The sequence below is a fragment of the Eretmochelys imbricata genome, chromosome 2, assembly GCF_965152235.1.
Source record: "Eretmochelys imbricata isolate rEreImb1 chromosome 2, rEreImb1.hap1, whole genome shotgun sequence".
NCBI classification, from domain to species: domain Eukaryota; kingdom Metazoa; phylum Chordata; order Testudines; family Cheloniidae; genus Eretmochelys; species Eretmochelys imbricata.
Window position 1 is genome coordinate 213388498 of NC_135573.1, and position 15555 is coordinate 213404052.

At 39.2% G+C, this 15555-nt stretch overlaps 1 protein-coding gene across 1 annotated transcript; it reads left to right on the forward strand.

Annotated features, from left to right (window-relative positions):
* The first annotated feature begins 3678 nt into the window (after positions 1-3678).
* On the forward strand, positions 3679-15095 carry AGR3 (anterior gradient 3, protein disulphide isomerase family member). The gene is made up of 7 exons (XM_077809360.1): positions 3679-3784; positions 7631-7694; positions 9096-9148; positions 9818-9894; positions 10065-10128; positions 14079-14162; positions 15046-15095. Exons 1-7 carry the CDS (start codon positions 3679-3681, stop codon positions 15093-15095), a joined length of 498 nt encoding a protein of 165 aa, XP_077665486.1.
* The last annotated feature ends 460 nt before the right edge of the window (positions 15096-15555 follow it).

Genomic DNA, 15555 nt, shown 5'->3' on the forward strand with positions numbered 1-15555 from the left:
GGGATTGATTTTCTGTTCCCAGTAATTTTTCAGTCCCAGGGTTAAAGCAGTAGTCTTATTCCCTCTTTGTGGAACAATGGGAGACCTCCCATTTCTCAGCACTCAACTTCAAGCCCTTCAGCAAGCTAACGAGCTCCAAAGGTGTTCTCATCCATTCCTGAATGGAGGGAGGGTATCTGCTACACATAACACACAGGGTGGGGTATGTAAAACAAAGAAAAAAATGTAGGCTTCTTTAAGCCCCAGAAGAAACAAAGTGAACCACTATGGACTAGAGTTGGGATGGAAAATATTATGGTGACTTTACTGATTGTTTTAGAAGCCTAGAGGAGTCTCTTAATAGTTATGGAATCCTTAGGAGAGGATAATACTTGCAAGGATTAATTTTCTTTTCTTTTTTTCTTTTCTTCTTTTTTTTCTTTTTTTGTTCTAAGCAGCAAATTCTATTGTGGCCCCTTTGAAGAGAATCTGTTTTTTGTGTTGAGACTGCAAGGTGTAGGAGAACTAGTACTGGAATGCACCTGCCAGAACTGGAGTTGGTAACAGTGATACATGTGGCATTGGAGGGCTTGCATATAGACAGTGTAAACGCCCCCAAAACTTTTCATGACTGCCCATCCTGAGATGGTGCTGTAGCTATTACACTAATAACATTCAGTCTGAGTTGGTCCTGGTGAAATTCCACAATGAATGTGCTACTGAGTTCAAATTTAAGGTATTCTCCATTACAACAGGCTTAATCCTTGTTGTTGTTGTTTTAATTTTTAGTCAGAGGCCTCTCTCATAGACTTTAAGGCCAGAAGGGACCATCATCTACTCTGACCTCCTGCACATTGCAGGCCACAGAATCTTGCCCACCCATTCCAGTAAAACTCCGGCTGAATTACTGAAGTCCTCAAATCTTGAATTAAAGACTTCAAGTTACAGAGAATTCACCATTTACACTAGTTTAAAACTACAAGTGACCCATGCCCCATCCTGTAGAGAAAGGCAGAAATCCCCCAGGGTTTCTGCCAATCTGACCCAGGGGAAAATTCCTTCCCAACTGCAAATATGGCAATCAGTTAGACCCTGAGCATGTGGGCAAGACCCAGGAGTCAGATGCATAGTAATGAATTCTCTGTTGTAATTCAGAGTCCTCTCCATCTTGTATTCCATCCCTGGCCTTTGGAGATACTTGTACTAGCAATCGCAGATCGGCTACATGCCATTGTAGAGAGTCTCATCATACCATCCCCCCCACATAAACGTATCAAGCTCAGTCTTGTAGCCAGTTAGGTTTTTTTCTCCCACTGCTCCCCTTGGAAGGCTGGTTCCAGAACTTCACTCCTCTGATGGTTAGAAACCTTTGTGTAATTTCAAGCCTAAGCGTATTGATGACCAGTTTATATCCATTAATTCTTGTGTCAACGTTGGTGTTTAACTTAAAAATAAATACCAGGGTGGGGAGGAGTTAGCCCTCTGATTTATTTATAGTGGGAACTGGATTTATAGTGGGAACAGGAAAAATTTAGTTTATTATTATTCTCAACAGATTGTGTTATTATGCATAAAGGACTGCCACTAAAATTAGCATCACAAGCGATAGTGAGCCAATATAGAGATTCAATTTTCTCTTCTGCAGCATGCAGTTCCACGACACTGCATACTTTGCCAATAACATTCAAACAACACATAGGACTTTGGAGATACAATATATAGCAATGACTGGACCATGTTATACCAATAAAATAAAAACCAGCAGGATCTTATTAAAGGGGAAAAGGCAAAATTCCACATTTATTGTGAATACAGAAAGAATCATAGTAAGCAGTTAGTTATAGCTATAACATTCCATTCAATCTCATATTTAGTCACACATTCATTCACACACACACACACACACACACACACACACACACAGGTTCTGCAAGGTTGTTATCATAGTTACCAGCCTTAGAGTTGCTCATGCCAAGCCACTGGCCAGGTGGCCTGGACATGAGGAGGGAGCAGGGCCTTGTCAGATGCTCATCTGATGCTCCTGGAAGTTGGTTTGCAGAATCAGACCCCCCAAAGTTCTCACTTTCCAGAGTCCATTTTTATAGGAATTTCTTCCTATGCCAGTCTGTTGGAATTGCTTCATCATGCTGTTGCTGAATCAATCAGCAGATAGCACATTCCGGACGGCTCCGTGCTGCCAGATGTTATCTTGTTCTTTGGTTCTCCCATTCTTGAGGCTGTTGGGTGGATTCCTGTCTGCCCTCCGGGGGTCCTCTGGTTATTTCCACTTACGCCTTCTTCAGCCGATGGACACTGCATTCTTAGGCTGGCACCTCCCTGATCATTCAGTTATTATCCACACCAAGCATCCATCCACATACATCCTCTATCTCTATTTTAATCACAATTGTTAATACAACAAAAGGGCGGGGAGTCTCTGGGTGCTGTTTCTGTTGTTACAGAGTATTGCTTTGAGTCTCTCTCTGTGTGAATTGCTTTGAGAACAGACTCTGTCTTAGAATGTACTAACGCAATTAGCAGCTTGCAAGTTTCACACATAGAGGGAGAGAAACAGTACCAAAAACCAAGAGACCTCTTAATTAGTAATACCCTGGAATTTAAACTATGGGGAATCAAACTCATTTGTGATTTTAATACAGAACTTCTTTAATATGATCCAACAACCAGACCAGAGGGGGGAAAGTACCATTTTTTAAAAACAGAAATTCTAACTAGGTTCAAAAGTGTTTGATTTAAAAAAAAATTCCTGTTTGCACAGATTTTGCTCTTCTCACTTCTAATCAGAAGCAGAAATCATAATGTTTCAGGAGTGGCTATTCTCATACAAGTTTTGCCCTGAATACACACACGTACCCCTAGAATACAGCAATTTCCATGACATTTTCTGAGTTAAGATATTCAGATATTTTGGACAAAGGTCAGACTAACACTCAAACTTTCAAAAACTTTTCAAATACATCAATGCACTGATGTTTTCTCATTATTAAAAGCAATTTTTTAAAAATGTAGTTATAAATGTGTTTTTCACTTTGTAATTTTAAATTGTTTTCTGGGAAATCCCTTCCTGATGTTTCTCCAGTGTGTCTTGTTACACTGGAATCTACCAGAAGACAAACTTTTTGTAATTTTCCCTAACTTTTTTGGAAGGGACATCATCAACGAAAGTTGGAGCAGAAAACCTACTGTCAGTAGAAATGTTCCCATGCCATTAGGTTTTATTAATTATTATTATTATTATTAATTCCAACAACACAGTTTGGGGAAAGGAAAACATAACCTCAGAAGCATTATCCTTCCATGTTTTCAACCCAATAATTATAATATTGGACTAGTGCATGACAACTGGAATGTGAAATTGACTAGAAATTAAAGTGAAACTGATTCATTTTTCACAGTTCAAAACGATAGTAGTAACTCTATATTATTCTCCAGATATATTTCTGACAAATTTGCAGTATGTTTACATATCTAGGGTAGGCCACCTGGACTCTGGACTATTGTCATCAAGCAAGTCCACTGTTTCCAGAAACAAACAAAACAGTCATTCTGGTGTAGATTATTAGAATGCTATTAAAATCATCTTCCAGATGGCAACTTGTAATGAACCCACCCAACTAACAAGGTTGCTTCATTTTCCAGTTTCACGGCTGCATTGAAAGGGGCTTTCTTAAAGAAATAATGATGCATTCAGCATTGGCTTTGTCACTGCTGCTAATTGCAGTCTCTTCCAACCTCGCGATGGCAATCAAAAAGGAAAAAAGAGCTCCCCAGACACTGTCGAGAGGTGCAGTATGTTCACTTTATTTAATTGTTTAGTTAATATAAAATGCACCCACATGTTTAAATTCAATATAATCTTCTATTTTAAGACATTTGATAGAATATGATGTTTATTTGAAGTGTGTTTATTTTCTCTGAAAGGGACTATGTAAAAAGAACACTTTGTCATTCAACTGATCTACCCCTTGTGTGCATTCACTCGTATCAGTTTTCTTTTTTGCCCCTCACCCTTACTGATTTTTATTCCTTTCAGCTCTGCAAAACCAGCAGACCTAACGGTGAGCAGGGCTCTGTTTTGTCTTGTGCAGTGAAATAATTTACACAGTTCCAATAAGTTATGCCTGCACGAACCAATGAAACAATGGAGTTGTACAGACAGCACGGAGGGCCTCTCTCACAGAGTCCACTCACCACTAGGGCGCCTCCTCCTGACTGCTCTGAGAATTAGCTCCACTCTGGTCTGGCGTACCTTTCCTCACCCCATGGTCTCTGTCTGGAATTCAGGGTATTCCTTCTCATGATTTAGCCCTCCAGCCAGGTTCCTGGACAGTCTTCCCATTCCAGGGTATCAGAGTCCCTTTGGGCATCTGTCCCAGGGAGTCTTTGGCTCCACTGCCCAGTTTATGCGACTATCCCAGTGGCTGGTAGAGGAACCTGAGCCAACCTACTACTCCAGGTGCCAGGTCAGGCAGTCTATGTCCAGCACCTATGGTCTGTTTGCATCCAGACCCTGCTGCCGTATCCCTGGCCTCCTTCCTATTTCTTTGCTCTCATCCTCTAGCCTCCCCACTCCCTAGGTGTATCAGCCCAAACTTCCTTCTCCCAGGGAGTGACTGCAAACCACTTCCCCTGCAGCAGCTTTCGGCTGTGAACTTCCTGACTTTATACCAGCCCTGCCTGCCTATTCCTTCTCAGCTGGTTCCACCTTCAATCAGCCTTTCAAGCTCTGTTTCTCCCTCAGTTGCAGCCTATCAGGTTAATTCACTCAACCTGCCCTGCCTTGTGTGGCACATCACAGCCTCATCTGGCCTGCAGAACTTGTTACTAATAATGATGTAGTAGAAATAAATAACCCAACTTGACACATTTGACATGGAAATCACATAGACTTCACACACACACACACTCACACAAACAAACAATTTTTGCTTAATTATTTTTAAAGAACAGAAGCACATTTAGAGACCGACCAATGAGGATGCTCACATATCTATCTCCTGTCCCTTAGCTGTTCATTTTCACACTTTTAAGAAGTTCCTTGTTATGCAACATTTTCAACCTTAATGTTAACCAGTCTTTAACTTTACATGTAATGATTTTCTCTGTGTTAATTCCCTTAAAAATATGGGCACAGGAGTAGTTTAGGAGTTCTGCAAGGTCCTTGCCACTTCTCCATCTCCATTTGTGGAATTTGGATAATATGACTTGCTTTGCATAATCTCCAGCTACTTCCCCTGCCTCTCCCTATCACGTAATGTTTAAGAACTCTGTAGTCCTCAACTACCCATAACTCATACTTGGCAAAATTCATCCCACACAAAGAAAATTAGCACAAGGCATATGCACCACGTAATTCCCATCTAATCCTAATTACCCCTGAGGGCTGAACATCCTTCCATGCAAAGAGAGGGGAACTCCCTGTAGCTGAAGGTCTGATAACCTATTGCAATCATAGAATCATAGAATATCAGGGTTGGAAGGGACCTCAGGAGGTCATCTAGTCCAACCCCCTGCTCAAAGCAGGACCAATCCCCAACTAAATCATCCCAGCCAGGGCTTTCTCAAGCTTGACCTTAAGAACTTTAAAGGAAGGAGATTCCACCACCTCCCTAGGTAACACATTCCAGTGCTTCACCGCCCTTCTCGTGAAAAAGTTTTTTTCGTAATATCCAATCTAAATCTTTCCCATTGCAACTTGAGACCATTACTCCTTGTTCTGTCCTCTGCTACCACTGAGAACAGTCTACATCCATCCTCTTTGGAACCCTCTTTCAGGTAGTTGAAAGCAGCTATCAAATCCCCCTTCATTCTTCTCTTCTGCAGACTAAACAATCCCAGTTCCCTCAGCCTCTCCTCATAAGTCATGTGTTCCAGTCCCCTAATCATTTTTGTTACCCTCCGCTGGACGCTTTCCAATTTTTTCACATCCTTCTTGTAGCGTGGGGCCCAAAACTGGACACAGTACTCCAGATGAGGCCTCACCAATGTCAAATAGAGGGGAACGATCACATCCCTCGATCTGCTGGCAATGCCGCTACTTATAGAGCCCAAAATGCCATTGGCCTTCTTCATACTGAAGTCCTTCAGTCCTTGACCAGCAAGGCTTTAAAAAAGTGCCAGGACTAAGCCCTAATATGTCACTCCAGCATAGGACAGGATTGAAAATGGAAGCTAGAATCATTTGAGTTTTGCAGCATAAGGCATCGTTCCTTATTTTGGACGAAATGTGGACAAAATAGTCATGGACAGCATGTCACAGCTTGCTTGCTCTGAATTCCAAGCTTCTGAAACACAGTATAAGTTTAAGCACGTAACTTGCAGCCCCCAGAACTCATACGGGAATATATTGCTCTTTCCAGCAGTCCAGATTGCTACGAAATCTCTACTGCAATAAAAAGGCCTCATATTAGCTCTTCTGAGCTATAAGACAACCCCCTACCTCAGTCACTGAATCAAGCCAAGCTCAGCTGCTTCTTGGTCAAACAGATCAGAATAATATTACCAACCTGAGAGACGCATTGTTAACCTAAATGGTCCTCCTTATAAAGGATAGGAGGCCAAGAGATACCAGATTTAAAACATCTCAGGCTTTCCTCTTTAACCCAATAGAATGCAGCCCGAATCTCACTGAAGACAAGTACTGACAAGACTGATTAAGGAAAGAGATTGAACAATATTGGCTGTTGTCACTAGGTGGAGCTTTACTACAAGATCTAACACGGTTGATATTGACCAAGATACTCAGCAGAAAAGAATCAGGCAGGATCTTCAGCTGGCTCCAAATGCCTTCTCAATTGGTGTTCAACCCTGGCAGCAATAGTGCTCCCACTGCAGCCTTAGCAGGGAAGTAACATTATTAAGGAGTCTGAACCTATTAAACAAGAACCTACACACTGGTGATCTGACTGGGCACATGAATCAATTTGACAATACCCTCCTCAAAACCAGAAAGTGACACGGTGGGGATGAGTGGAGAGGCTGGTAATTCATCTGGAAATATTTTTAATATTAATTCTTGTTAAAGACCGCATGTACAGACATAGTGTTGCCAACTCTTAATGTTCAAAAATCATGATTCAGGGCCAAAAATTATGAGATTAAAAACAACTCATAATTTTTAATCTAAATATTGATTTTGGAATCCTTTTGTCTTCTGGTATTTGAAATTTTAGGGGGTCACATTTTCAAACTTTTCTCCACAACTATGAGGGTTGGGAACTCTTTTTTCATCCTACTTTTGCACTCTGACTTCAGGTTCTGCACCAAATGCAGATCAGCCAGACTCAGGGACTTGGGAACAGATGAAGATAGGCAGGCACCAAATGGAATTTACGAAGTGCTTAAGTTTGGCAACTAACCTGCCTAGACGTTTTTGAAATTCCAACTTTGTGTCTATCTGCCTCTTTAGAAACTTGAATACTTTTGTAAACCTGTTCCCTTGTCCTCTGTGCCTAAGTTTACTTATCTGTAAAATTAGTGTAATACTCAAAAGTTGAGAGACTTAATATCTATATGGAGTTTTGAAGGCGTTGGATAAAAAAATCCTATCTCTGTGCAAGATTTTGATAAATGCCCAAAACATAAATTATTTTCAAGAGTCTGTTGGTTAATCCCTCCATTGTGATTACAGGCTGGGGAGATGATATTACTTGGGTGCAAACTTATGAAGAAGGGCTTTTTCAAGCAAGAAAAAGGTAAAGAACATTTAGAAAAAATAAAATTGTCAAGTCAGCTGAACTATCTAGTCAAAGTACTGTAAAGAAACAAAGCAAAATCAAAAATCCCACTCTAGCTAATCTAGAAAGCATCTTGTAACAAAACAAAAATGTAATTCTATAAATAAAAGCAACATCTTTTTGGTAATCACACTGTGGCTTACTGCATCAAGCACTGTTAGACAAGATGTTGGCATTTATGCATGTGCTATGGAATAGAAAATTGCCACAGGATAAATATCTTATCAGAAGGTAAACAGACTTTTTATGATGATTAATTCCTCAGCTTCACCACAACAGTATGAGCCAGTAATAGAACCTCGGGCAATATTCTATTGCATTAACTGTTATCTCAATGCTTTCCCCTTTGGCTTATAGTATTAAATACATGGGCAGTTCCCCACTGTTCACAACTCATCCAGAATGAGTTCTTGAATAAGCATCACTTTGAGATTCAGCAGGAAGTCCACTTGAGGATTCCTCTACACCTCATAACCTCACTCTCCTCCAAATCGCTCCTCCAAACCCACTTCTTTCTACATCAACAGAGCACAGTCCCAGGCCAACCTACCAACTCAGTTTTAAAAGAAGGGGCAACTAATCTGATGCATACCTTGTGAAAGCAAGGAGAAAAATCCTACCATTGACTGCAGTGGCAAAACACATAGTTATAAGCGCTGTGCTGAGCATGAGAAGTGGTCAAAAAAATTTTTTTTAAAAAGTGTCTCACAGATTTGGGTTTTTTAATTATTTTTTCTGTTTTCCACAAAAATGTTGAAAATTTATCTAAATTTTTAAATGTCATCAACATTTTTCATTTGGAGAAAAATGTAAGCCAATTCCACAGCTGCTCAACACACACTCCCCCCCCCATCACCCCCCAATTTTTCAGTGAAACTTTTCATAGATAATTTTCAAGGGAAGGACAGTTTAATCAAATATAGATTTTTTTTTGAAGAAAAAAAAAAACTTGTAGAAAACCAGATCCAGGACATTTTGACTATCTCTACTCAGTAGTAAGTGTCCACAAGACTGGGCTACAGGACTGGAGAAAGATTCTCTTTGTAAGCCTTTCTGGAACTATATATTAAGCAATAACAAAAAGATGATTCTCTGCAGTCTCCAAGCTGAGAACCTCTTAGTTCAGAATATATCTTGCTCCTCTATTTTGTTGCATTCCTTTTTATGAAGGAGTTACATGAAACTCTTGTCCCTAAGCTCAGAAATATGCTCCATTCTTCCCAGTGCCTCAGTCTAGTTATTAGTTTGGTGTAACATAATATACAACAGCAGTTGCATATCCGGGCCTGTTTGTAAAATTAGAGTCACTTGAATACTCATCAGATGATCTAATTATGTAATTTTTTATTGTTATTAAAGTAACAAACCCCTGATGGTCATTCATCATCTGGAGGACTGTCAATACTGCCAAGGTAATTTCAATTGTCTGATTGTTAAATTAATTTGAGGATTTTTAGAACATATATGCGCCAATATCTAGATTGTTACATGGCCCTCTACTATAGTTATCTGTAACACTGAATCACTTTCTCAGATGTGCTACATATTCAATAGAAAGTATCTCCAAAAAGTACATAATGAAAACAGGCTGCTTACAAACCTCACCTTTTACAACAGAGAACATGAAAAAATACCTTACAAAGCTGTTCTGCAAAGCCTGACGCAGCATTAGGTGGTTTAAATTAAGATGCATGAATTTACTCCTCACTCATTGAACAGATTTAATATTGTTCTTTCCTCCTGAACCGGTAACCAGAGAAGGAGACTAGGGCATGACTGCTGAAATTGACCGAAGAAGAATTTACAGAGAATAATACACTTTTGTCAAGCTCTGGCTTGATACCCATTCAAATGAAAGGCTTCAGGAATAACAGGAGAAAGCTTCCATTTGTATAGCTGAAGGTTGTCCCAACACAGGACAAAACCAAAAAGTGGTGATAGATCTGTGACCTGTCTCATTAAAAATGTGGAGAAAGCAAAGCATGAAAGTCTCATGCATATGTTGCCACAGTGTAGAAGGAAAAACAGATTTTGGAAACAGTGATTGAGAGCAGCTTTTAAAACCATCACATCTTTTCTAGCACTGAAGAAGGTTTTTTCAGAAAATGAGGAAATACAAGAAATGGCTCAAAATAACTTCATCATGCTAAATCTCATGGTAAGGTGATATATATTGCACATTTTAAATCGATGCATTTCAGCATATGTTGTCATTTTAGCATTATCTACCATGGCTTCATATGCTCCTATCATATATTTCAAGCACAGATGCTAGTTTCACAAAGTGCGAATGAATATTTAATAATTTACTTTTAATTTTCCTGCCAGCATGAAACCACTGATAAGAACTTGTCACCTGATGGGCAATATGTACCTCGAATCATGTTTGTAGGTATGCACAATATGTATCTTCTTCTTTAAAAATGAAACCTCATTTCAATAGTATGTATGTGTTATAGGAATTTTCTCCCTCATGATATACAAGATATTTAACATTTTTATTTGCTAATTTTTGAGTTAGAATGGTATTTACCAAACCCTTGCTTCTTCAAGGACATACAGGCATCAAACAGAACCATAAAAATGTAGGGCTGGAAGGGATCTTGAGAAATCACCTAGTCCATCCACCTGCGCTGAGGCAGGATTACATATGCCGAGATCATCCCTGACAGGTGTTTGTCTAACCTGTTCTTTAAAAACTCCAATGATGGGGACTCCACAACCTTCCTTGGAAGCCTATTCCAGAGCTTGACTACCCTCATAGTTAGAACGCTTTCCTTAATATCTAAATCTCTCTTGCTGCAGACTAAGCCCATTACTTCTTGTCCTACCTTCAGCGGACATGGAGAAAAACAGATCCTCTTCCTCTTTATAACAGCCTTTTACATATCTGAAGACTTATTAGATACTCCCTCATTCTTCCCTTCTCTAAACTAAATATCCCCTCTAGCAGGGGACAGCACGGACAGACAGATACGCACACGCACACAGAGAGAACAAGGCTCATCTCCTCCAGCAGACTAGAGGAGCAAGGGATAGGTGAGAGTTGGGGGTGAAGTGTATGTGAAATTAGTTTGGGTTTGAGTCCCCCCTTCAATCTTAGAATTCCATTCCCATAGGCTCTTCCCACTCCTGGCTTGAGCTTGAACATGGTGTGACATTGTCAAAACATCGCCACTTTGTGTAGAATCCTTGGGCCCCTGGGTTGAGGGAGATGGCAGGGGCCAATGGTTCCACATACGGTAAAGGGGATAATAAATGAAAGGTGCAGCACTGGCAGATGGTGCAGCGGGGGCAGGGATCCACAAGCTATGGGGAAAAAAATGATTTAATCAACTTGGATTTAAAATCAGTCTACCAAGGCAACTCGCCACAGATCTGTCTACAAAAGAAATCAATGCTATGTACATAGTCCCCTGACCCTCCAAAACCAAGCAGAGTCTCAGCTATTGGCAAGTGTGGCAAGAGGAGGAGTTTACTGAGTTGCCTAACTGGAAAGACATCTCCACGAATGTCTAATAAATTGTTCATACAGCATTGCAATAGTATGTGCCTGCAAATAGTCTCATGGTGGGTGCAGTGTGTATTTTTAATGCACTGGTCACTAGGCTGGTAAAAAAGGGATATGTCAGCCTGCAATATAACTCAGATTTGCACCAGGCCAGCTGATCCCAAAAAGAATTGAATCCAATGCCACATGGGGGCAGGGATGCTCTGAAGCTACAATGCAATCCCAGGGCTGCTCAAGTAGAAGCGGTTGTAAATGGGGAAATTATGTAAGTGAGTGTTTCACACACACACACACACACGCATCAATCCTGGTCCCTCTCTTTCTAAGTGCCAGCCCTTACAGCCGCTGTAAGGCCCATGCGGGGGATGAGAGATGGGGGATGAGAGGTATTGTTGACAGGTCCCGATAGTCATTATTTTCAAACAAGTTGCCTCCTTCAGGAAAGGACCAATGAGGGGATATAAACCAACAGTTACAAACACACAGTGTTGTATCTTCATGGCAAATGTGGAATTTTCATTTTTTTTTAAACTGTCACAAAGAGGGAGAAATCATGTAGGATCAATGACGGACGAGCTCAGTGTGGCTCTTAGACCCCTGATATGTAGACCGCCAGGAATCCAAAGTGTTCTTCTTGGTGGTCTTCAGAATGAATAATTTTCAAGTCTCAAAATGGTGCAGTGGCCCTAACTTTGACTGTGGAGACCTGAGTTCAAATCCCTCCTCCATCATAGACTCCTTAAGTGACTTAGGCAAATCACTGTTTTTCTATGGCTTAGTTCCCCTATTGTAAAATGAGGATAATAGTATTTCCCTACTTTTCTGGGAAGGATGAATGCATTAAAGATTGTGAGATGCTCAGATACTATGGTGGTGGGGCCATAAAAGTCAAGTTATGAGAATCTTCGCCAGAAAGCTTGAGAAGGGAAATGAGCCAAAGAGAGGATAATAAAAGTTGGCCCTCAGAAACTAAAAGTCTGAGAATCACAGTAATACATGATTCTGGCTCTGAAAGCTCCACATAAATTACATGAATGCCTTACCAAAAGTATGTGCATAGTTTTACATACTGAATATTAGGGCTGTTGATTAATCGCAGTTAACTCATGCAATTACCTCAAAAAAATTAATTGCGATTAATTGCAGTTTTAATCAAATTGTTAAACAATAGAATACCAGTTGAAATTTATTAAATATTTTGGATGTTTTTCTACATTTACAAATATATTGATTCCATTTACAACACATAATTCAAAGTGTACAGTGCTCACTTTATATTATTTTTATTACAAATATTTGCACTGTAAAATGATAAGAAATAGTATTTTTTCAATCCACTTCAAACAAGTACTATAGTGCAATCTCTTTATCACGAAAGTTGAACTTACAAATGTAGATTTTTTTTTTTTTGGTTACATAAGTGCACTCAAAAACAAAACAATGTAAAACTTTAGAGCCTACAGGTCTACTCAGTCCTACTTTTTGTTCAGCCAATCACTAAGATAAATGAGTTTGTTTACATTTGCAGGAGATAATGCTGCCCTCTTCTTATTTACAATGTCTCCTGAAAGTGAGAACAGGCTTTTGCATGGCACTTTTGTAGCCGGCGTTGCAAGGTATTTACGTGCCAGATATACTAAACATTCATATGCCCATTTATGCTTCAGCCACCATTTCAGAGGACATGCTTCCATGATGACAACACTCGTTACAAAAATAATGTGTTAATTACATTTGTGACTGTACTCCTTGGGGGAGAATTGGAGGTCTCCTGTTCTGTTTTACCCACATTCTGCCATATATTTCATGTTATAGCAGTCTTGGATGATGACCCAGCATGTGTTGTTCATTTTAAGAACACTTTCAACGCAGATTTGACAAAACACAAAGAAGGTACCAATGTGAGATTTCTAAAGATAGCTACAGCACTCTCCTAAAGTTTAAGACTCTGAAGTGCCAAAATCTGAGAGGAATGGAGCTTGCTTTCAGAAGTCTTAAAAGAGCAACACTCCAATGTGGAAACTACAGAACCCAAACCACCGAAAAAGAAAATCAACCTTCTGCTGGTGGCATCTGACTCAGATGATGAAAATGAACATGTGTCAGTCTGCTTTGGAATGTTATCGAGCAGAACCCGTCATCAGCATGGACCAATGTCCTCTGGAACGATGGCTGAAGCATGAAGGAACATATGAATCTTTAGCACATCCAGCATGTAAATATCTTACAACACCGGCTACGATAGTGCCAAGCAAACACCTGTTCTCACTTTCAAGTGACATTGTAAACAAGAAGCGGGCAGCATTATCTCCTGCAAATGTAAACCAACTTGTTTGTATTCTATGTTGTAACTGAAATGAATATATTTTAAAATGTAGAAAACATCCACAATTATTTAAATAAATGGTATTCTATTATTAACATGTGATTAATTGTGCGATTAATGACAATTTTTTAATCACATGATTAATCGCTATTGCTTTTTTAATTACTTGACAGCCCTACTGAATATACATTCAGTCAAATTAGCCTCCTTTTGTGATATTTTCCTTTAAACATGCAATAGAATATACATGCTGGTGAACATAACATATAGCCCTATTTAACAATTAGTACATAATACTTAAAATAAATATCTCACTCGTTCAGTAAGTATCAGTGTAATTAGAACTCTGGGTGGAAAAGAATGTCATTATTCCATTTGCTCTAAATTAGTATCCTCCAAAATCATATTTAAGTTGACTCAGCCTCATATTCACAATCAGTAGATATTGAAGATGCTGTTACAGCGAATGCAATGGGATAATTGTATAATATGTCTCCTTTTTCAGACCCCTCTCTCACAGTAAGAGCTGATATCACGGGAAGATACTCTAATCGACTCTATACTTATGAACCACAAGACATACCATTGTGTAAGTATCCACATTGTGAATGTTTTGCGTTTCACACTGTGACCAATGAGACATACCCTACCCATTGACTTGTGCTTGAAGATCAGACAGCATTTCATTGTCCTTCCTGCTCCCCACCCCAAAAATACCTAGGGAAATTCTTTAAAAGAGTCTATAAAAATATGATTATGCGCTTGATCCTACAAGAGGTCGAACACTATGGTCCTGATCCAGCAAAGCACTTAAGTACGCAAATACTCCCACTGAAATTAGTAGGACTACTCATGTGAGTCAAGTTAAGTATGTGCGCAAAAGTTTACAGGACCAGGGTGTAACTGAAACAGTGAAAATTACTACCCACAAAAGGGCTGTCAAATGCACAAAGTAAGCAACCTAGGGAAAAAATTGAGAAAATATTTTTCTACCAACTTTTTAAATTTAGAGTTACTTAAGTACAACCTAGGATTATTCATTGTCAGACAGAAAAGTAATTTTTCGAATTGACCTTGTCCCTTTCATGTCACAACATCTATCAGAATGCATTTTTCTTACCCCAATAGAATATTAGATGTAATGAAGACCATTGATTTGTGTGTTAGCTCTTCATATATGATTATAAGATTTACTGTTGAGTATCAGTTTTAAAATATGAAAAATGAAAGGAAGTGAAAAGTGATGAACTGGAGCTTATCAAGTTCTTAGTAGTGATGAACTATGAAACTCTACACCCTCAGTTTCAGTAAAGGGTGCCAAAAATCCCACAATAGAAGATCTACAATATATTTTGTGCCCCAATATACATCAATTAATTCATAGGCGAAACATTTTAATAAATTGAGATTTTATTTTCAGATAGAAATGTACTTCAAATATTTTTTTAATTTACGGTTTATTCTTCTTCCAGTGATAGAGAACATGAAGAAAGCATTACGCCTCATTCAGACCGAACTGTAACTTGTGGCAGTGAAATCACCATAACCTCTACGAGGTGAAGTGGTACAAGAAACCCCTCCACATCTGAAATATACTCATTAGCTGATTTGTTTGTATTAGCATTTAAACCTTATAGCAATCAATTGTGGTACATAGAATTTCATATGAAAAAAATATATTTCCAGGTATATATAACCCTTTTGAAAGTGAATTGAATGTTTAGAAAGGATGAACGGAAATATTTAAAACATGTAAAACCTTAGCTGCAGAGATAAATTCAGGGGAATGGTAAAAAGATGCAAAAAAATCTTTGAATTCTAGGTCACTGATTCAAATCTGGTCCAGGAAAGCTTGACTAGAAATTGTAACCCATTCCATCTGGTGACTGCTTGGTAGCCTGCATCAGTTAATAACCTCTGATGAGAGGATCAGATCAGAAGACATTGCCTAGAGAGGCTGGAGCAGAAAAGGATAATATGTT

Coding starts and splice junctions, on each gene's coding strand:
- AGR3 (XM_077809360.1), top strand. CDS start 3,679: ATGATGCATTCAGCATTGGCTTTGTCACTGCTGCTAATTGCAGTCTCT. Junction 3,785..7,630: donor TCCCCAGACACTGTCGAGAG/GTGCAGTATGTT, acceptor TTGTGATTACAG/GCTGGGGAGATGATATTACT. Junction 7,695..9,095: donor CTTTTTCAAGCAAGAAAAAG/GTAAAGAACATT, acceptor TTGTTATTAAAG/TAACAAACCCCTGATGGTCA.